Source organism: Watersipora subatra, chromosome 10 (genome assembly GCF_963576615.1).
Source record: "Watersipora subatra chromosome 10, tzWatSuba1.1, whole genome shotgun sequence".
NCBI lineage: Eukaryota > Metazoa > Bryozoa > Gymnolaemata > Cheilostomatida > Watersiporidae > Watersipora > Watersipora subatra.
This window is the reverse complement of record NC_088717.1, coordinates 20,018,418-20,041,983: the sequence shown is the minus strand read 5'-3', so window position 1 is coordinate 20,041,983 and position 23,566 is coordinate 20,018,418. Positions and strand designations below refer to the sequence as shown.

Genomic DNA, 23,566 nt, shown 5'->3' with positions numbered 1-23,566 from the left:
TTAAAATAATCTCAGTCTTTTCTGAAAGGTAAATAACCTATTTAACATTGCATATTTAAATATGGGCTCAAAAAAGCGCGATAACAATGCTAGCTTGTGATAAAATCGCGCTTTTTTGAGCTCATTTTTCTTGACGTTCAGCCTGTTTAACATCATGTAACAAGGTACGAGCAGTTTTAAATAGTTTATAATATACCTTTCATAAAAGACTGAGATTATTTTACAGGCTGAATTTAGATAATAATGGGTTTTAAGACATGAATCTCCATCATTCTAAATCGGACTAAACATCCCTAACATCCGTTCCTGAAAAGCTAGGCTGCGTCCCACATTTATGGGCGGAGCTTGTTGTGCCGATTGCGTTGTTTTCGAGACCGATAATAAAACGCTGTAAAAAAGCTTTCATTACTCTGAAAGTTAGTGGACCAATCTTTATTTTGAGTACAAAATCGGAATCAGCGTGTCTGACTTACCAAGGGATTATGATACAATTTGTATGTGACAGTTATGGTTTAAGTCAGCACTAGTTGTGTTAAGTCACCACTAGTTGTGTTAAGTCAGCACTAGTTGTGTTAAGTCAGTACTTGCTGTGTTGAGTCAGGACTAGTTGTGCTAAGTCAGCACTAGTTGTGTTAAGTCAGCACTGGTAGTGTTAAGACAGTACTAGTAGTGTTAAGGCAGCACTAGTTGTGTTAAGTCAGCACAAGTTGTGTTTAGAAGTGTTAGTGTCTGTATGGTGTGTTTGGCAAGCTTACAAAAAATGAAACTGTAAACTAACTAGGCGTGCCTTATGATTATTTATGCCTAGACCAAAGGAATGTTCAGTAAAATATAACAATTATTTTTCATTAAAGAGTTTAGGACTGTGATTCATTAATTTGGAGTTATCTTATACATACTATTTTCACAGCAATGTGATACACACTGTTATTGCTCCACCGATGAATGGATAGCCCATAGACGAATCCAGTAAAAACATTTTTACCCTTCGTCAAAAGTGTTAGTTAGATGGCCAATGTTCAGTTATCGTAGCCCTAAACTCGTAAATCGTAGCCCTAAAACATTACTATTGTTTGTGGGCTACATCTCAGGCCTGAGCTTTTAATAAAGTGCTCATTTACTGTCAACAAGACCTAATCATGTATCTTCATATACCTAGTCTCAATAAACGGAAAACAGATTGTGATTCTTTTACAAATGCTAGATGTATCCGATTGTACCTCCTCTATATGATCGCGTGTAAGAATCAGAGACTACTATATACATTTAATTCACTTTGGGAAAGAAGGGACGCGGTTTGGGCATATCTGTAGCGAGATCTGAGGCTATTCATAAAGAGAGAATAGGAATTGTACTGAATAGCACAAGGCTGTAAAGTTGCCAGTGCCACCAATTTGATGGGACTGAACAGGCTATCAAGCGTAGTTTCAATCAGAGTAAGAGCTGCTGTCAGTCAGCGCCAATAATGAGCCAAATAACCAGACATCAACGTTTTCAATGCCTCATGTTTTCCATGCCATGTCAATCAGATCATCATCGCAGGCAGTTTTTCAAGTGCAACCAAGAAATACATCACTAAGTGATGTGATTAACTCGGTTAGGAACATTGTTTCTACATGAGACCACATTTAGTAGAAACAAACGAATTGATGAAGCATTACTATGCGTTCCACTTTTGTTTATTCCTTCTGTTTATAAGCTGCCGTTTTCATCAGACAAAAATCAAGCGGGCAACAATACATAAAAACGGCTTGATGAAAAACTGGATATACACAAAGAGAGTGAACTGTAAACGTCACTACAAATATGGGTGCTTTGTGATCCACTACGGGTACCCCAGAAGAGTACATAGAACAAGAGATTAAGAAAGATCTATCACCTTAGTATTTGTTGTGTGCTTGGTATATGAATAAACTTGGAGTTAACTTCTCCACGATGCTTTCAGCGGCATGTGACAAACTCTGCAACAAACTCTGTAACCGCTTCATCAATGACCAGTGAAGACATCTGATAAACATATGTATAAGGCTCCAAACTTTAATTATTAACTGTTTTCATAGTGCAGATGTAGATTTGGAACTGTGCACACCTGGAGCTACCAGGTTTCAATAAGTGACAAAGGACATTCGCATGTTGCGGATTAATGATGGTGCTTTGCTACAAATCATAAAAAATTCTAAGCTGGAAGTTATAGCGGTGTGCTCTTATCTCACGTACAGCCCACTTTCGAAAAAGGAACAAACAAGCGTGAAATTTTTTTGAAATGGAATAGCTTGCGCGATTTTTTACAAACATTTACAAATGATACAAACATCTCACGTTCACCCCATCACATAACCCGAAAAGTAAGGATTTCTAAAACAGGCTAGATCTAGACAGTAAAGCACTGGAGCAAACGCACTCTTGATCTGAGCGGAATATCGCATAGAGAAACTGTTAGACAGTAAAAGGTAGTGCTGGTGTTACGGCAGTGACACAGGGAGGAGATGAGGTTACCTGTCAGCTCGTACAAAGCAAAATAGCTTTATAAAATCACCACTGAGCTGACGGGAAGGACAAATAGACAAAAAATTTACTTAATCTTTTTGGTTCAACCTTACAGTTCTGTCTAGTCTATCTTACCTATCATCTGACTTTTACAGTCTGTGAATCATCGACACTGTAGTCGATGAAATAGTTGATGAAATAGTTGATGAAATAGTCGATGAAATAGTTGATGAAATAGTCGATGAAATAGTCGATAAAATAGTCGATGAAGTAGTCGATGAAATAGTCGATGAAATAGTTGATTAAATAGTTGATTAAATAGTTGATTAAATAATCGTTAAGTGAACGTAGTTAATTTAGGATTTGATATCACATGTTTAGCTATTTGGTAATCCAAGCTCATTTACAGAGTCCTTCACAGTTGAATGCCTGATGCGTCTAACCGTTGGATCTCCTAACACTGTTGGAGTTATCCACTCGATATTAATGCTACACTAGAATATGGAATGCTCAATATGAATGCTCAATAGTATTCCATATTTGATATGGATTGTTTCATACCCTGATATGAACAATAGAGCTTTCGCAGCCAGTTTACTAAATGATTAGCCAGGTCGTTAGTCATAGTGTAGTCATCGATGACAAGCTGACAGCTGGCTGCTTTACTTGTACGTTACAGCTAGCAAGTCTACATTAGAGCAGAACATCTCAGATATTTGACCTGCTGACATCTGACTCAGAAGATTGAACGATGGTCTACTGGCTCACTTTTGATCCTCCGAATGAGTTTTGTCGTAGACCGATGTTGCGAAGCGTATCGCTACTTCACTATGCTTTTATGACGAAAATAATCGAAAAAGTTAATCGGCAAATATGTGTCATCCACAAGATGAAAACCGCAAAAACTCACAAGTCAAGCAAATTTTGTTACTAGCAAATTTGTATGGAATATTCAAGGATTGCGAAAGATGAAAACCGCATTCCCGAAGGATGCGCAAGAAAATGCAAGCTACACCATTTGAAACGTGTTTCCCATTTTAGTCACATCTATTTTAAAATCTTGTGCTACGCGAGACAGGAGTGCGCTGCTATGACCTCTGGCGTAATAATCTCGATCTTTTATAACAAAATGATTATATTAAACATGTATAACATATTATAGCTGAAATAATACTTTTGCACAATGTAATATAGCTAAGATGCTGTACGTGTGCATAGGATTACGGCAATGATCCTTTACATGTGCTTCCGGGTATTAGTTATGATGCTATACCTATGTGTGCTATACATGCCTACAAATGATCTTTAAATATGTAGTCCATCATACTACGAGTATGACATACAACATACAAGTAGAATTTATAATACGAATTGAGGAGCGAGAAAAATCAAAGCAAAGAAAAATAAAAAAGCGAAGAACAGCGATCTAAGCCAAGTAGCAGACAATTGTTAATAGATTAGAATATTTCGTTTTATTTCTTTATCATATAATCTTTGTTTTGTTTTTGTTGATTTGTTTAAAAATCAATAAAATAAACATAATGAAAACTAGAAACTTAAATTGTATTTTTCATTCGGGTAATGTTTAGTATGTCTGCTTGTTGTACTGTTTAGTATGTCTGCTTGTTGTACTGTTTAGTATGTCTGCTTGTTTTACTGTTTAGTATGTCTGCTTGTTGTACTGTTTAGTATGTCTGCTTGTTGTATTGTTTAGAATGTCTGCTTGTTGTAATGTTTAGTATGTCTGCTTGTTGTACTGTTTTGGATAAAACACAATTGGATGAAGTTGTCAAAAGTTTAAAAATCTTTCATTTTTTATGTCATCCATTCGTCTGCGCATGCGCTCGTTCGCAGAAACGCCGCAATATTTGTAGACAAACAATAATAATTCTCATTCACTTTACGTTTTGAATAGTATTTTTGCTGTTATTTCGATATTATATCGGAATTTTCTTAAAAAAAGCGTTTAGCGTCGCTGTACAAAATCGCAAACAACAGTATCGTTTGCAAAAATTAATTGCAGAAGCTTCGTGTTTTCAACAGTAAAAGTTGTCTACAAAGATGGCGGACCACAATAGAATGACACTACGGAAACGCAAAAGATTATTAAGTCATAAAATATCTTAGGATAGAGCCAGCTTTTTGTATAAATACTGTCTAAAAGGTCAAAGACCGCCGGCATGACAAGCAGCATTTGGTGGAGGGTTATTAAAGTAAGATATTCATCTCTCTAATAGAAGCATCTGAACATTGGCTTTATCTGATCTTCAAACTTCAAGTAATAGCTTCGAGCATGCTCGAGCAGAATGAATTTAAACAAATATATATATTTGGAGTTATCTTACACTTGTTAGAATACAACTACATGCTTTCCTTGACCTCACTAACTTGCTCCTTAGAAGCAGTTTGGTTATCTCTACATATTCATATTAAAAGACACTTTAAGGTCATATATTGGGTTCATTACACATAGATAAACAACTCCTTTGAAGATTCTGAAGAGATGCAACTCCAAATGCTTTGAGAAAGAGTGGTATAAAAGCTATGCTCTCATATAAAAGAGGTCAAATTACATTGTTACTGCTATTATCACTTGAAGGGATTATTTTATTTTTATTAGCTAAAATGCAGACATACACCATATTTCCATCGTGCAGATGATGTAGATTTGGAATTGTCTGCACATTGAGTTCCTGTTGATAAGCATTCCAATAGACACTCGCGTGCTGCGGATTAACGCTGGCGCCTTGTTAGAAAACATGAGGAATTTTATGCCAGAGGCCATAGCACATCTGACTACTGAAATAAAAATGGGAATGACCAAAGCGCAGAAAATGTTTAAAATGGAATAGGTTGTGCAGCACTTTACTGTACATCATTAGCAAGTGTCGTTTCTATCGTTTGCAAGTATGAAACATTCGATAAAAATTTGCGAGTAACAAAACTCACTTGACTAGCGTATTTTTGCCGTTTCCGGCTCATGGATGACGTATTAGAAGCATCATGGATGCGTGGTGATAGAATTTCACACCTGTGAAAACATTGAGCAATGTAATCAGCTCCAATATTGAGAATCAAATACTCAAATTCTTTTGTTTCTCAATTACATCTTACGTGATCTACTTATATAAACATTGTACTGGTACAACCTAGATGTAGATGTGTTTTTTTTAACCTGTTAGACATGTCTGCAAATCATTTCCTTCTTCAGCGGAATATTTAGACTGAAGAGCATCAATTGCTACTTGATTAGTTTATGTGATTGTAGGAGTTTTAGAGTTATCGTTGTATGACAGGCTATATTCGTAAAACTATGCGGGGAACTATCACTGAGTTTCCAGAATCCATAGAGTGGCCCATCATAGAATTATTTAATGCATAAAAACACCGAACTATGAAGCTGCTATTCCATTTTCTGTCAACAATGGAACCCCTGAAGGGTGAAAATGGTAGCCAACAGAGATTTCAATTTCAACCCGTCATATTTGACTCGTGTCAGCGTGTTTTAAAAACAGCGTGTTTTAAAGGCAGCGTGTTTTAAATATAGCGTGTTTTAAAAACAGCGTGTTTTAAAAACACCCTGTTTTAAAGACACCATGTTTTAAAAGCAGCGTGTTTTAAAAACAGCGTGCCTTAAAGACAACATATTTCAAAGACAGTGTGTTTTAAAAACAGTGTGTTTTAAAAACAGCTTGTTTTAAAGACAGCGTACTTCAAAGACAGCATGGTTTAAAGACACTGTGTTTTAAAAACAGCGTGTTTTAAAAGCAGCGTGTTTTAAAAACAGCGTGTTTTAAAGACAGCGTGTTCTAAAAACAGCTTGTTTTAAAGACAGCGTGTTTTAAAGACAGTTTATATAGCTTTCCCCTGAGGCTGTTTGCATCAATTTGTAGAAACGAAAGTTAATTTAAAATCATTTTACTTCAAAATCTAAACCTTCACTACTTGTAACTACAAAACCTTCATATATCAATAACCTAAAATAACTGTTGCTGACACTGTTAATCGACAGCGATGAATAGCCAAAATAGATTAACAGCCATATCAATGTGCTCAACAGTGTGTTAGTTAGTGAACCTAATTTGTTTTTCGGGTCACAATCAAACCATGATTTCTAACATTTGGCTACTTGCAATCTTTTTTATCAAGGAATAACAACTCCTAAACAGAGTATCTTGAAAGCACAAACAACAATAACTATATTTAAATTAAAAATGCAAAAATATTTTACAGCTATAACTAACAAGAGAATACAAGCTGAATAAAGTGTGCTTAGAGGTCTTTGGAAAGCGTTGTATCAAAAATTGAGATCGTTGCAACAAATGAATTTAAGCAGCAAGTTGTAGATTGCCAAAACTACAAAAAGAATTGTTACTCAGTTTATGATTGCTTGACATTCATAAATCAAGAACATTATTGTAGACCTTATAGTAGGTGTGAACCTTACAGTGGGTATGAACGTTACAGTAGGTGTGAATCTCACAGTAGGTGTTAACCTTACAGTAGGTGTGAACCATACAGTAGGGTATGAACCTTACAGTAGGTACGAACCTTACAGTAGGTGAGAACCTCACAGTAGGTGTGAACCTCACAGTAGGTGTGAACCTTACAGTAGGTGTGAACCTTACAGTAGGTGTGAACCTCGCAGTAGATGTGAACCTTTCAAAGCAACTATTGTTATGATGGCTGTTCCGAATGCCTCCCTTTAATTTGTATTCATTTTTACACGTAAGCCATTCCTCAGCAATAAATAAGGAATAAAGAAACAGCCAGAGGCAAACCTGTTTTAGTAGAGAACTCTATTTGATAAAAACTAGGTAATTTAACAAGATACACTCTACTACCTACTTGACAAATTATGTATACATTGTAGTTTAGTTGGTATTTTTGAACATTAGTTCATAAAAATAATTGGAAGTGAGTGGGAGATGGTTGGGGAGGTTGGGGAAGGTTGGAGAGGGTTGTGAGAGAGTGGGAGAGGATGTGAGAGTGGTTGGAGAGAATGGGAGAGGGTTGGAGAGAGTGGGAGAGGGTTGGAGAGGGTAGGAGAGGTTGAGAAAGGGTGGGAGAGGGTGGAAGAGGGTGGGAGATGGTAAGCTTGAAGAAGTTGTGACTCAAAGAGCAAGCATTTAGTGATGGTAAGAGGGTGCTGAATGCACCACACCCTCTGCCAGTTAGATAAATGTTATTTTTATATAGTTGCACGAGCTACCAGCAAATATTTGGGTAAACCTCACAACTGTGAAGTATTTTGAAAGCTCAAATCCTTGCCAACAGTATATCCAAGTTCTAGCTACTATAATTCCTCTCTGGCCTGTATAACACTGACGGCACTGCATAAAGTCCGCTAGTTGTAATACACAATGTCACACTTCATCAACTAGTACAAACAGTTTGTGTTTCTCTGTTTCCATGCTGTAGGCAACAATCACTGTTTTCGTGACGTGGTTAGTTCACAAGCTCGCATCATCGGCAAAATTATAAACGGCAAAAACCTGCAAGTCAAACGTGGTTTATTACTTGCCAATTTTAATCGAATGTTTTACGCTTATGAAAGATAGAAACGACACTTGTGAACGGCACGCAAAAAGATACCGTGCAAGCTATTCCATTTGCAACCTTACCATAGTTGTTTCTATTTTGAAAGCATGCTGCTAAGAAAGACAGAGATGCGCCATTATGACCTTTAGTGTAGAATTCCTTTTCTTTTTTAACAAAGCGTCTGTGTTAATCCACAACATGTGAATGCACATTGAAACGCTTATCGCGTATTAACTCCACGTGCGCACAACTCCAAATCCGCCTGATCTGCGCTAGAGAAACAGCGTTTGAGTGTACCTCAGACCATGCATTCGATACACAGAGAGCCTTGAGTAGGCTGGTGATAAAACAACAGAACTTATGCCTGGAGGAATCTTTGGCCAGTCGAATGATACTCATGAGTTGAGACAGATAAATACTCGCTACGCTGGTAATTTGCCAATTTGTAACAAAGCACCTAGATGCAGCCGTTTTCATAGTAATGGCTGCCTTCGATTCAGAGATTTGACCATCTCACGGAAATTCCAAATAATCACAGTAAGTACAGGTAAGTATCGCACCCTATTTCACTATGCAGTACAGCAACCATTTTTCCACTTGAGTGAGAGCTTGATGACCCCTATAATAACAACTCAAGCAGTAGACTTCTCTCATACTAGAAATCTGGTTAAGGGGTGGCAGCCCACGCCGCTACTTAAAAACAATATTAAGGAGAATACGATGCCATATTATGATCTATACAAGCTGAGCACACGTACTGATACATTATTTATTATCCTTTCTAACACAGGCTCGTTATTTTCTTATGATGCCTGCACTTGTTGTATATTAGCCAATCAAGTTTGAAGGTTGAGTTTAGTTTTAGCAACTTTTTTTTATTTGTCACAAACATATTATTATTTCTAGTATGTATTTTTATTGGCATTGGTAACCATCAACAAAAGGATGTTTGTCATCAGGTGCCGAAAAAAAAGAAAAACTGCAAAAACAGAAATCAGGAATTATGAGTAACCTGTAAATAAGTAAAAGTAAGTTTTCTGTTACCAGACTAGCCTATGAAATGTGACCAATAAAACAAGACTCTGAACAAACAGATTGTTGCCATTGCTGATGCCAGGTATAGTCATCTGATTGGTTGGTGGTAAAATTTCAGTTGTCTCCACATGCCCAGCAAAAACAACCAATGGAAGTATTGGGAATGCAGCTCATGTGCGGTTACTTCTTTATAAAATGAGGGATTATTTTCAGTTGCATACATTGCCAGCAAACTTCGTCTATTTTAAACCCATTTCCTTTCCATCATTTTCAATTTCCTCCCTTTTCAATTGTCCCTCAGTCTTTTTTTTTTTTGCTTTTTTCTTCTTTTTTTTCTACATAACTTTGGTACACAGAAATATAATTGTGTCTGAAATCTTCTCTTAACTTGAGCAAAAAATTCAAATGGTTTTGAATCGCATCTCATACTCAGCGAAACCACAAAATAAGTTGTGTTTTACGGTCATTATTCTGAACCTAACTAGCACTAGAGATGATTTGGCAGATCCATTAACAGCTCTCAGCCAATAACAGGAAAGTCTGCTGCCACAAACCTATGAGTTCCTCACAAACTATAGGATAGGATGCCAGCGCAAGCTCAATTTTTTCCTCTTAATTGCATTTCTCACAACAATAGTAAGCTTTGAGAAGTTGACAGCAACATCAATTGTTCAACAAAGGTTAAGATGATGAAACGATCCCCAAACAATACCTCTCACGTAGACTCACAGTTATATCACCAGAGAGCACATACCTTTACGAAAGTCATAGGATCGTATAGCCATATCCGAGTGATAAAGCAAAAACAAACCAGAGATGACACGGTCTACTAGAGCAATGATTACTGCGAGCGAAGGCAATCTCTCCTTCATGTGATGAGCATAACATGATAGGTTATTACCACAAGACAGTATATAGACCCGTAGTTACCAGTATCCAATCTATGTATCACACGCTCATCTCACACGCCCCAACAACTGCGAGCTGATCTTTAATACTTAGGCAATAATACTGTTCATTGTATTAGAGTGAGATGATGTTACAAACATCTATTTCAGTTCATCACTTCCTAATCGCTAGGTATCTTGGCCATGATGATCTAATTAGCTTCAGTCAAATGCTGTAATACACCCTCTCAAGCTAAACCTGTGGGATGAGGATTGAACATAAAGCTTTTTAGTACGTACAGCGCTCTAAAGACACTCCTCTTTCTCATGAGAAAAGGAAAGAATTCAGCCTAAACTTGACAATGCCTTACTCATTATCTCAGTAGATGAACTGCATGTTGTTACCACGGTGATGCGATAACAATTAAAAAATTAAAACTGACTCGCAAACAGATATATTTAGGAGTTTTAATTCTTTGCATATAGTTTTGTTTTCTAATAGCTGCTTTGGTAGATAGCTCTCATAATTGACATATAGTTACTGTGTTTCCATGCTTCGAACTGATTCGGAGTTTCTTCCACTTTGAATTATAAAAATGGTAAAATCTGAACGGATTCGATGCCATTTCACTTCACAAAATTTTATGAAGGCAGGACTATTCGACATGGCAGAAACATTCACTGCAGGACTATTCGACATGGCAGAAACATTCACTGCAGGACTATTCGACATGGCAGAAACATTCACTGCATGACTATTCGACATGGCAGAAACATTCACTGCAGGACTATTCGACATGGCAGAAACACTCACTGCTGATGGATTTGAATTGATACCCAGATAATGCTCTCATTGGTGAGGTGGGAAAAAGACAGTGCATTTCATCATACTAACACAGGAGTATATTCTAACTACTATTGCCAACAATAGGTTGCTCATACAGCGATGATGAGATAATTACCTTTTTATTTATTTTATCACCTTATTCATTAAGTAACTGAACCTACCAATTGTATAGATTCTCTCTGCACTAGTGCTGACCTCTTCCTATGCTGAACTCTTTTAGCACAGTAGAAGTTATTTGTACTAAAAGTAGTTGTTGTTCAGGCGACCTTTTAAGTAATAACTGTATAGAAAGTAGGAAATTATGTTGCTGTTATGTAATATAGAGGGATATTAATATTATTAATAATGAAAAAAATTCTGATCAGGTATCCTGGCTGAGTTAGTGTACTAAGTGTAGGTACTACGCGTGAATTGAAAAGTGACCGTGACCTGAAAGTGAGTCTACTTTAACAAGTTATGTTTTGAGGTGAACATCGCTAGTCGTAGAAAAATTGATAAAGTGCAACTATGAATCGTTGGAACGGTGGGGTGCAATATCGCCAGCAGAGGTCAACACCAAATTCATTCAAAGCATGGAAACCCAGTGCGTGTTCACTTTTGGAAAACTTAATACTAGTTATCAAAGAGCTCAACAAATAAATTTTACCAGAAAAAAACAGAAACTATTAACAGAAATAAGACAATTGTAGCAGAAGGAGGAGCAATGGTAACAGGAAGAAATAGAGCGGTAACAGAAGGAGGAGCAATGGTAACTGGGAGAAGACAGTATTAACAGAAGGTGAAGTATTGCCAACAGGAAGAAAGAGAGGGATAACAGAAGGTGAAGCAATGGCAACAGGAAGAAGGAGAGGGGTAACAGAAGGTGAAGCAATGGCAACAGGAAGAAAGAGAGGGGTAACAGTAGGAAAAACAATGACGAAAGGAAGACAACAGTAGAAGGGAAAAGTCAATGGTAAAGGGAAGACAACCTTAACAGGAAACAGGATACTGCTAAAAGGTACTGATAAAAAGCATGGCTATCTTCAAGTTCTCAGGTCAGGTGACATACAGTAATTACTATTCTACAAGGTAACTTGCTCAACATCAGTATTAATGTCAAGCTAATGTTCAGAGCAAGGCTTCATAACTAGGAGTTGCCTTCTGCTACTTAGAAAATGAGTTATGAAGGGACAAATTCTCAAAGACAAAAGCTTGCATTATTTTATACTCTCTTAGCGCAAGCTTTACAGTCTGAAATAAAAAAGTGGGTCATCTGAATAAAAAAGCTATTCGGACAAGACCTTGCAAGATATGACAACTCCGATATTGACAACAACAAGACTAGCTTGAGTACGTAGAACTACTATAATCTTTATACAGAAAAGCTATCTAATATAGATCCTATGAGAGCTGACCAAGAGTATGATTGTGTTGAAGGCCAGTTGTTGTAACAAGACAGGTTTAGGGAAACTATCAAAGTGTTGCAAAAGGCTATAAAATGTTTATACAAATTTTCTGATAAAATGTCAGCAAATTAAATAACTAATTGCAGAAGTAACATGTAAATTATTAAAAGTTCATTACCATTTTTACAAGAAGATTTTAGAGAATGCTAATTAGTAGATATCTGGTCTTGCCACTAAAGAGGAAAATGTCATATGGCACAAGCCACTATTAAAGTTTAAGCAAATCCTGTTAATGGCAAGAAGCTATTTTTCTCCAAAGGCTGAAAATTACTAACTAATAACTGTATTTTATCGCAAAAGCTTAAATTTATAATTCGTTTATTTTGTTAATTATTGATAGATTTCTTTTATTAATTCCATATTATTTCAATTATGATGTGACATGCCGGTGTCAACATAACCATCTTATAACCCAAAGAGCAATAGATCGCACCCCCTTTTTCGCATGATGTAAGCCATTTGTATTCAAGCTATCGAGTGCATACACATGGCAAGCGCCCACTCAGAATTTACTAGACAACTTTTATTTTCTAACCCGGCGGCTATTATCATTCCAAGTAACAAGGATAAATTGCTAACAATAATGTTAGATATATCCAGCTATAAACAACTAGCTATATTGACAAAGCATAAACTGGTAATAGAATACTGTTGGGCAATTCCTAGTAGAAAGTATGGAGTTTTACAATCAATACGAGTCGGCAGGTTTATTACTTCCATGTGTACTTTTCCATGATATGTGTACACTCTTATTTGTGTTATACTATATGTAAACATTACTTTATTGCCTTGATAGTTTCTAACATTCACTAGATGTGTTAGATGCACAAGGCCTAAAGGATACATTAAGGCTACGAGACCTACTAAGGCTATGAGACATACTAAGGCTACGAGACATACTAAGGCTACGAGACATACTAAGGCTACAAGACATACTAAGGCTACGAGACATACTAAGGCTATGAGACATACTAAGGTTACGAGACATACTAAGGCTATGAGACATACTAAGGCTACGAGACCCACATTGAAAAGCACCAGAACAATGAGATATGTTGAAACTAGGGGTAAAAAATTATTATTTTCTAAAATTGACAGTAACTACCATGAAAGTGTTGGCAAAAGAATTGACAACTAATTGGCCTGGCTGCTTGCGAATTTTCAAAAATAATAAAACAGTTATTTTCAATAATTCTTTATGATTAATATTTTTTGCTGTAACATATATTTTATATTATTTTGTGTCGAGTAAGGTCACATATAAAATTCTAACTGCCAAATAGAAGTTGCAACGGTTGTAAAGTAAGGGTTATAAACTCGCTGTACATATGGCTACCTCTCCTTGTTCCAAGATAACTACTTGCATCTGATTGTTCAGTTTAACACCTAAATACATGTATATAGTCATATGATTATTCAAAGTTTTCAAAACAATTAGCCGTTTATCAATAATATGTATTCTAGATTTAATGGGAAGTAACTTCCTTCATACCTTTTGCATACTTACTATATATTTATTCTTGAGCATTTGATAAAAAGATTTGTGAAGAACTTTTTAGGGCAGAATCACAAAATAATTTTTAGATTGTGTATGATTACGCCATGATTTTTTAAATGTAGCAGTTGTTATTTTAGTGTTACTCTCTATTCCTCGGTTTCTAACAAATGATGAGGAGGTATAGACTAGGCAGGGATGAGTTGGTGAGAATTGGATAGACTTTCTACTACAGACAACTAAGAACAGGAAAAAATATAGTGAATCGATGATTCCACGATAGTCTGTGATAGTCTTTGATAGTCTGTGATAGTCTGTGACAGTCTGTGACAGTCTGCGACAGTCTGCGATAGTCTTTGATAGTCTTTGATAGTCTTTGATGCCGGAAACGAAATGACAGGAATAATGGCTAGTTTTAAAAGAGGAATATTGAGATAATATGAGAAAGTTATGGAGTTGCAGCTGAGATGAGAGACAAGCATCCTAGAGCGCGTAACATGATAGCTATCAACATTTTCACAGGAAAACCTAGTTTGTCAGGAGCCACTAAGAGAGGCAATTAATATCGTCTGGAGAGAGAGTGAGAGGCAGTGGGAAAGGCTGATGGAAGATAGTATGCATAACATGGATAGCTAATTGTCATATCGATCTGGCGATTGTTGACCGGAATAGCAGGTGACGCAGGGGTCTAGGATAGCCTATGGTCCCTCTCCCCTCCCCTCTTAGAACAGTAACTGCAATGTCAGACTTGATGAAGGACGCTTGAATAATCTATTTCTCTTTACTCCGCTACTGAGTGGTAATCATGCTTATATATAAAAATTTGTATGTATGCTTATTTTTTAAGTTTTCAAGCATTGATTGCCTCTATTATTTACTAGGTGAATGGCCGGCATTGCATAAGTAATAAAAAAGTTTTAAGTTTTTGCATAAAAATTTGTTTTTAATCAACATACATTCTTTCAAGATTTAAAACTGCTTATAAACAGTGGCAGGTAATGCAGTTGCCATTGGTTAAGTTTCCTTGCCGAATGAATTTGAGTAACTTAAGCTAGTCTAAATCTTTACTATAATAAGAGCCGTCCTTATAATTGTTGCGTTACGCATTGTGATCTTTCACGCAATCATGATCTTCAAGCGCACTGGTAGTAACCTATAGTACTATTGCAAGCACTTTAAGCATGTATATTTTAACCAGTGCATAAATATGTGCACAATAATTCCATAATATGGCAAGTTGGTTGTGGGTCATGCTGTGTAGTGAATAGGCATGCCTGTCTGCGGAACCAGGGATCTGAGTTGAATTCCAGTACGAAGTTGTTTTTACGTTCCTAAAGCTATAGTACTATAACTGGACATACGAATGACAGACAGACGAACACACTAAGAATTATATACATAGATGATAAGAACATCCCGATGTGAGTAGTGGAATACTTCATTCTTTATAACAACAAAACATTTAGTGAATGCAGCCTCAGCATAAAGAAGTGATAATTTAACCGCAATCTCCCTTGATGACCTTCAAAAGGCAACAATTCCCATGTGATGAGATGTTAGCTTAAATAATTTAAACGGTTTAAAAGAAGAAAGAAAACTCCAAGTATTGTTTGTAAGGAGCACGGCTCAAGTAAAACATAAAAGTCATACAGAAAAGTATTTGTTCACATTAAAGGTAACATTCTGTTAAACTTTGCAATACTGGTAACAAAAATGCGTCTTTAAATATTCATTATATTATTTGTACAATGCACGAGGGAGACATATTAATGCTAGGCACGTATGCATAGGTTCGTGTTTCACAAAAAGTGCCTAGAGATTGTTTACGTATAAAGTGACTCAAACATGCCAGGCAATTTTATGAATGTCTGCAAGTCAGGCTGAAAAAACTAACAATATAATCTTAACTACAAATTATCTGATAATTTTGTAGGCATAAATCTTTCATGTTGTTGAAAAAGCAGCTGTTTAACTAACGAAATATTTTAGTTGTTTTAACATAGACCAGCAAAACAAAATTATTACTGTAAATTTATTAACAACCTTTGAATACATGTCACCTTTACCATGACTAAACTCTCAGCAACGTACTACAGCTATTACCACCACTAATACCACTAATACGACTGGTAGTACTACCACTACTACTACTACTACTACTACTATTACTACTACTACTACTATTACTACTACTACTACTACTACTACTACTACTACTACTACTGCTACTACTACAACTACTACTACTACTACTACTACTACTACTACTACTACTACTACTATTACTACTACTACTACTACTACCACTACTACTACTACTACTACTACTACCACTACTACTACTACTGCTACTACTACTACTACTACTACTACCACTACTACTACTACTGCTACTACTACAACTACTACTACTACTACTACTACTACTACTACCACTACTACTACTACTATTACTATTACTACTACTACTACTATTACTACTACTGCTACTACTACAACTACTACTACTACTACTACTACTATTACTACTACTATTACTACTACTACTACTACTACTACTACTACTACTATTACTGATACTACTATTGCAAACTACTACTACTACTGATACTACTAATATTATTACTTCTACTAGATAGTAAGTCACTGGCTGTATGACAGATCGATCGTGTCCTTACATTACATCTACAGCGCCTGCGTATTAATATACTGCTTTTCGTGAGTCACCGGTTATATATATAGTTTAATCATATTTTTAATGCTGCAGACCAGCCTTCAGCACACTAAAATAAATTATTGTCATATATGCGTGTGTAACCCTCTGACTTGTATTCATATACAGAAGTTACATAGTAGTGCTGGGATAGTGCAAGTTAAGCTGTATGCACACTGGCCTGGGCTAACATCAAAAGACAAACATAGAAATCTTTTATGACTACTCCTTCCATAGAATGAGTGAAAGCCGGAAGAAGGAGAGTGACCAAAAAGGGACTGAGAGAGAAATGGAGAGATTGATGGCGAAATAATGCTTTCTTTCTTATCATTAAAAATGGCTGTCTACATTTTCATCTGGCTCTCAAACAGTAGAGTAGAGAGTCTCCCGCGATAAATAATTATATGTTTTCTACATACATGTACATTCATTAGTATAATCAATTAATTCAAAGTCCAATTTTCAAATCAAGTGTTTAGTTTTTCATATCTCCTAGATATACAGTATTTAATCAATTCTGCTCCATCCATTACTTAGTCGCTATATACGTACCATACCCTACCCACTAATCATATCATATACTCATTTATATTCTACCTAGTTTTTTCTCTTCTCATATTAGTGAGAGGTCAACAGAACTCTGTATTCTCATACTAACTAAAATAAATATTATATACAAACAACAAGAAGAGGTTGAGGATTGAAGACGACAAACAAGTTGAAAGATAAAAAGAGGAAGGAATTAGGTAGGCGAAGGGGTTGGCAAGTGAGGTGGTAGAGTGTATACTGCTATATAGCCTAAATTCCTTATGCAAAACAAACATAGTTCTCTCAGGTTTTTTTTCTATCAGAGTCAAGAGGTTGTCATCACTTCTTGTTCTCTGGAATCGCACCAAGAAAATTAGCTGCTTCCAAAAATGATTCGATATTAAAGTAATTTTTTTATGATAACTGACTACGCACCTAATTACAGATGAGTGAAAAATAGTCAAACAGAGCTAATGTCAAAACAAGGCTAACAAGTCTTGATTGGAGTCGGTGAAGATGATAATGTATGGACAACAGGCTTCATCTGGACAGTGATCCCAGATTAAATGAACATTCAACTCTGCAATATGGCTATAGATATTACTAAATGCAATTTTCTCATACATTCAGGTACTGGTCACGGCTGAAATATTAATCTTACTAAAATGTAAAAATGTGACACTTATTACAAGGTCCATTAGGTTTAATGAAATTTATGACTTCTTATCTTGTGTTTGCAAACAACAAGGTAATAATTATTGTAAACTGAAAATATTTATTTTGCTGTTTTTTTGCTGAAAATACCATTTCCCTTCAACATAAACTGTCCGGTATATTTGTTGCTTTGCAATGTTAAGGCTACTTTCTGGCACGATGAGATTGACCTGATAGGCTCAATTTTCTTTCAAAAGCAACATTCTCTTGACAAGGTTGACTATTTAAATCGCATTGCACCAATTGTTTCGATCTAATACCTGTCTACTTTTGCCGGTGCAATGTTGGCCCTACCTGTAATGTTTATCAGTTCTGTATCAAACTTTTTGTTAAACAAAGCTGTGCCATGAACAATGACTCAATATGAACCAGCCTCAAAGAACTTCTTGCGTTAATCTGATCTCGGAGTAACTACAAGAGTGCCATTTCAGGCATGAAAACTGCTTAAAGTTTATTTTAATGCATTATAACATTCAAGAGCACACAACTACTAAACAATAGTGGATTTGATGTACATGTATAATAGTACAAAATCACAGCCTTTTATGCTTCGAGGATATCCTTCCTAAGAGTTGTCATTCCTTTAAAGAAATAATTACAAGCAAGTTTCTATTCGCCCAGTAGAGATTGTAAGTAACCTAACATCATAAATTCTGGTAGAGTGGTCTATAAAACCAAAGAGCAAATAAACTGCCCATAGACCTGGTTGATGTCTTATTACAGCTGATAATCATTATCAATTTATTGTGTCGACGTCTCTCTTTTTGTTTCTTAGTAGTAAATTGAATAGTTAACAGTAATACTTATCTTGTATTGGATAAACCTGATATGAATGTGTGATAAACATTACAATACATAGTCTGTAACATAAACTAGCTCTTGCTCACAACAGTAAAGTCCTCAATGGTTACTGTTTTGATTTCATTTTTTTTAATATCAAATTTTTGCAGTTTTTCAGATATCCGCGTATTGAACAATTTTAGGAAGAACAGATTATTAAAGCATCAAACAGGAGTGATTATGAAGATTATGAGCACTAAACGAAAAAAAAAGTTTCGAAAACAAAGCAGATGCAACAGTGAGATTTCTAACTGATTAAAAAAGGGCCCACACCCAGAATAAACCCCAACTTCACCCGGAACCCTTCGCTGTTTTATACCTCCTCCTGTCGGAACTAAGAGACATACTACTAGTATGTGGCAGGTCTACTAGCCCGAGCTACATGTATAAGACGTGGCTGTGTTCTTGTGAGAGATACCACATAATTGCTGTAGCAGACGCAGTGGTGTTAACTAATGAATACGCGTGATTTACACTCTCCATTGATTGACAGGCAGCATCAGTCGCTGATACCCAATATCAATATTCAGGCTGGCTTCTCTGCGTGTTTCTCATTAGAGCGACATTAGCAACTACAAAGGAGAGTCAATAACCCCAGGCAAGTGTAAAGTGGCTTGTAAATATCTAGCCGGTTTTAGATAACCCTGACTTTTTCATCCTTCATATGGATAGACTTGTAACTGTGCATACCATTCCTACACCAATCATATCGAAATATTTTACGAGGCCAAGGTCATTTCGGTTTTAAAGTAGTTGATATTCTAGACAAATGGATTTGTAACTGCTATAAAATAGCAAATTTACATCTATGTTGCTGCAAGTCAATGTGAAGCGATGCCGCTGGAGCCGGTTAGCCATTGAAAAAGCTGATATGATAGGCTCAATATTAGGGGAAGAGTGGACTCCTATATCTTGAATAGAAGCCTGTCTGTATATACTTTTGCAATTCAAGCGAATCAAACTGAAATCTGAATATTTTACTAAACCTTGTAATATTCTCCAGCAGGTGATTATAACTACTTACAGGTAACATGTTTCACCACTAGCAGCCATTGCTAGCTTCTCCTCTTGGCGTATCGCAGTTTAACCCACAAACAACACCAACCAAACGTAACAAGTTAGGATATTACATTACATTTCTCACCTTTTACTTTAAGGGATTTATGACTGGCTTGACGGTTTTCCTCCGGTTGGCTAACGGCAGCGTTTACTAGCCGCTGACTTTCTTGGCATTCTTCTATTTCATCACCAGTTTCTCGCAAATCTTCAACATTCGACCTGCGAGCTGTCGTTACATCCATATCTAGCTGCACGGTCTCTTCGTAAAGTGTCCCGCAGAGATCTGTGTCCAAACTTCTGTGACTGCGCGATAAATGTGATCGGATTGATGATTCCGGGTCGAACGCTCCTATCGAAGCGGAACTGATGTAAATTTCTCTGCTCGCTCTCTCTCCTATCGTACATGAAATAACTGTTCCGTCAGCACTTGAATGGTCAAACGCTGTGTCCGAGTGGCGAAGAAGCCCGCTGCTGCTACTGCTGCCCGTGGCGATGGTGTCTTCACTTGTACTGCGTTTTGACTGAGAATTCGATGTCACTGTTCCATTGAATGCGGAGTAATTAATTTCAGTGCTGCCAACGTGGGATCCCGCTGCCATAGTGAGAGTCGTTATTTATACATGCATGCTGAATGGAGTCCCTAGCTAATTCAAGTACGTTATTGATTCAATTCAAAGCTAGTAATATTTAGAGAGTTTACTTCAGCTTTCAGTTTGCGGAAGAGCGTTAGCAAACAGCTCACGTATGCTTCTCAATAATTGCTGTCTGCATTTCGTTTTGGCATTTAGTTTAGAGCACCAGATAGCATAAAGTTTCACCGAGCAGTTCTGCTTTTAATAAGTGAAGTCAAAACACAAAGAATCAGAAGATGATATTTGTGAGTCCAACAATTCCAAAGAAAATGGATTTCCGTCGTCAAATATCAACAAGTACCCTCGATTACCGGGCTAGTAGTAGCACAACTCAGTACACGTGTGCTGTCAGTCCAACGTATCGTCATATAATAGCGAGAGCGTATCAAGCGTGTGTCAATACCATCGTGTCATCCTTAATATCAGGTCTATTCAAGCGGTAAACAATACGGCCATTTATTGTTAGGTCATTATAGCTCTTAAGATGCCTCCAACAATGGCCTAACAAAGAGTGCTTCATAATTGGCCACAGCGCTTCAGCTGGCTCGGCTCTTCCTCTAGAAAATGCCTCAAACGCTCAGAATTTAATTGCTCAAGAATTAATAATGATTCTCACCAACGGAGGATGGTCATCCTTGCTACAATGATGTCTCACGCACCAACAGAGGATGGTCATCCTTGCTAAAATCATCTCTTGGGCACAAACCGCGTATGGCTATTCTTTTTATCATGACTTTTCGTGCACAAACGGAGTATGGTATCCTTGCTACAATGATCTCTTGGAACTACCAGCAAGCAGATTCCACTATTTAGGAAAGTCCTTCATGGCTACAACCCTTTCAATTTTTAAGTGAGTCGAGCTGTTTAAATAATGTGCCACTGTTCTTGTTGTAAGGCAGCAGTTCCCTATTCGTTATCATCACTCAAACCACTACGCCTGATGCGCAATCTCGACTTTGTTTTGAATAAAACAAAAAGGCTTAGAACATAATGAAAAGCATACATATTTATATATATAAACCTCAAAGTTTGTCTATATATAAATGTGAGTGTCTATTGTTCTAAGTCCAATTACAGCGATAAAGTTTTAGAACAAAAAGCCTGCCTCATACTTGAATTGAACTTGGAACCTCGGCTCTGCATACAGGTGTGTTTATTCACTACACTTCAGGATCTACTTGTCATTTTATGGAACAATTGTGCCCATGCTTATTACACCGGTGAAAATATTATTTGTTACTACTAGCACGCTTGAAGACCATGATTGTGTGAGAGATCATAACATGTAATGCAACGGTTATCAACACGATTGTAAGCCTTACTCTTATTATAATGAGTTATAGCTCCAGTTACTAGCTTGAGTTACTCAAACTCATTGGGTAAAGAAACTTAGCCAACGGCAACTACATCACCAGCCAGTGTTTGTAAGCTGTTTTAAATCTTGAGCACATGACTATGTTGATTAAAAATTAATTTTCTCTACAAAACCTCTTTTATTATGTGTGCAACGTCAGAAATTCAGCTAGTACGGAATACACAAAAACAATATGTTATTGGAAGGTTATTCTAAAAAGAGTCATACGCCTTATAAAACAACAACTCACTTTACGATTTTTAATTTTTTCCTACTGCGTCTCCGCTAATATCGGATCGAAACGTGTTTCCTTGTGAATAAGTGATATGTCTTTTTTAGGATCGATGGCATTACGATATTTATTTTTGATATATAGAAAAGATTAATATCCAAGTTCATATAGGTAAGTTGTTACAATGGCAACTATCCTTTCTTCATCGCCATGATTGATTCTTTCACTAAATAGAACATTCAAATGCATAAAATTACTAAAAAATTACTTTAAAACACTCAATTAGAACTAAATATATGTTTAAAAATATTTTTACTGGATTCATTCAAATGTAATTAATAAAGTAATTCCCCAGTCAGTTGCATATCACTGAAAGCAGCATGTAGAAGACAACTCCCAAGTTTATGAATGCATGAGAACTAAACAAATAATTATTGCGCACCCTATTAAACAATAGATCTATTTTTTGTAGTTTACTGGAAGTACCCTGACAGTCTTGAGTACTGTGAGAAATTATTAGGTATGCCAATAAAGCACAGAGAATAACTATATGCACAATTATTCGGCTATTTCATATACGGCTAACTGGTGCAGGTATTACCACGATGGGTTATGAAGATAAATGCCGCGAGTTCAAATCCTGCATGATGTAATCTCTTTTTACAACCTGAAACCATAGCTTCGGACAAACACTGCTCTTATTACAGTAAACATCAAGCCTATTCTATAGGAGAACCTCAAAGAACCATCTACTATGCTAATAGTGGTAGCTATTAGTAGCAGACTTCAGCTGCCCAACAGTTTAATGTCAATGTCAGACAGGACAGCCATAAACATTTGCTCACTGAGTAAATCTCTGCTTTTTGAATCGCTGTTACAATTCTTGATTGAATTCACCGACAGCACCTAGATTGCTCATGCTAGACCCTTTGTTATAAGATGCTCACTTGTTCATAGAAGTGACAAATGTTGGGCAAGAACAGCACTGTCAGTCACCGAGAACTGACAAAATATTATACTTGGACTTTGGATCTGTGATCCTAAAGCCTTTGAAATTTAACATAAACTACTGGTGTTGAGGCAGAATGCGGTTAAAAATGACGAGAAGCTAAAGACAGAATAAACTGAGAGATGAGAATGGGTAGAGAAAATATTTCTTTATTAGCTATTGTTAGAAGCTAGATAAAGTACATACAACTGTTTGTGACAAATCGGCTTAACTCTGTTGCTGCCGAACGATCGATCACATTTTTGCTACCAGAAAATCGATTGTTACGACAAAAGCAAACAAATTACTGCTTCAACCGTCTCAAAAGCTAATTGACAGCATTTCAAAATGACATATATTTATAACAATACAACCATAATGACATCTATTTATAACAATACAACCATAATGACATCTATTTATAACAATACAACCATAATGACATCTATTTATAACAATACAACCAAAATGACATCTATTTATAACAATACAACCATAATGACATCTATTTATAACAATACAACCATAATGACATCTATTTATAACAATACAACCATAATGACATCTATTTATAACAATACAACCATAATGACATCTATTTATAACAATACAACCAAAATGACATCTATTTATAACAATACAACCATAATGACATCTATTTATAACAATACAACCATAATTACATCTATTTATAACAATACAACCATAATGACATCTATTTATAACAATACAACCATAATGACATCTATTTATAACAATACAACCATAA

The 23,566-nt window shown here is 36.2% G+C and overlaps 1 protein-coding gene across 3 annotated transcripts in view; it reads right to left on the bottom strand.

Annotated features, from left to right (window-relative positions):
* The window catches only part of LOC137405550 (uncharacterized), a 41,384-nt gene extending 20,840 nt beyond the window's left edge, over positions 1–20,544 (bottom strand). Inside the window, exon 1 of one of the 3 annotated variants that reach the window (XM_068091828.1) lies at positions 19,677–20,544. In XM_068091828.1, the coding sequence (XP_067947929.1) occupies positions 19,677–20,190 (514 nt within the window). In that variant the 5' untranslated portion in view covers positions 20,191–20,544. Of the gene's footprint in view, positions 1–9,817; positions 9,870–19,676 lie in introns of those variants that run through there. The other 2 variants (XM_068091829.1, XM_068091830.1) reach the window with 2 other exon arrangements.
* Positions 20,545–23,566: the final 3,022 nt, after the last annotated feature.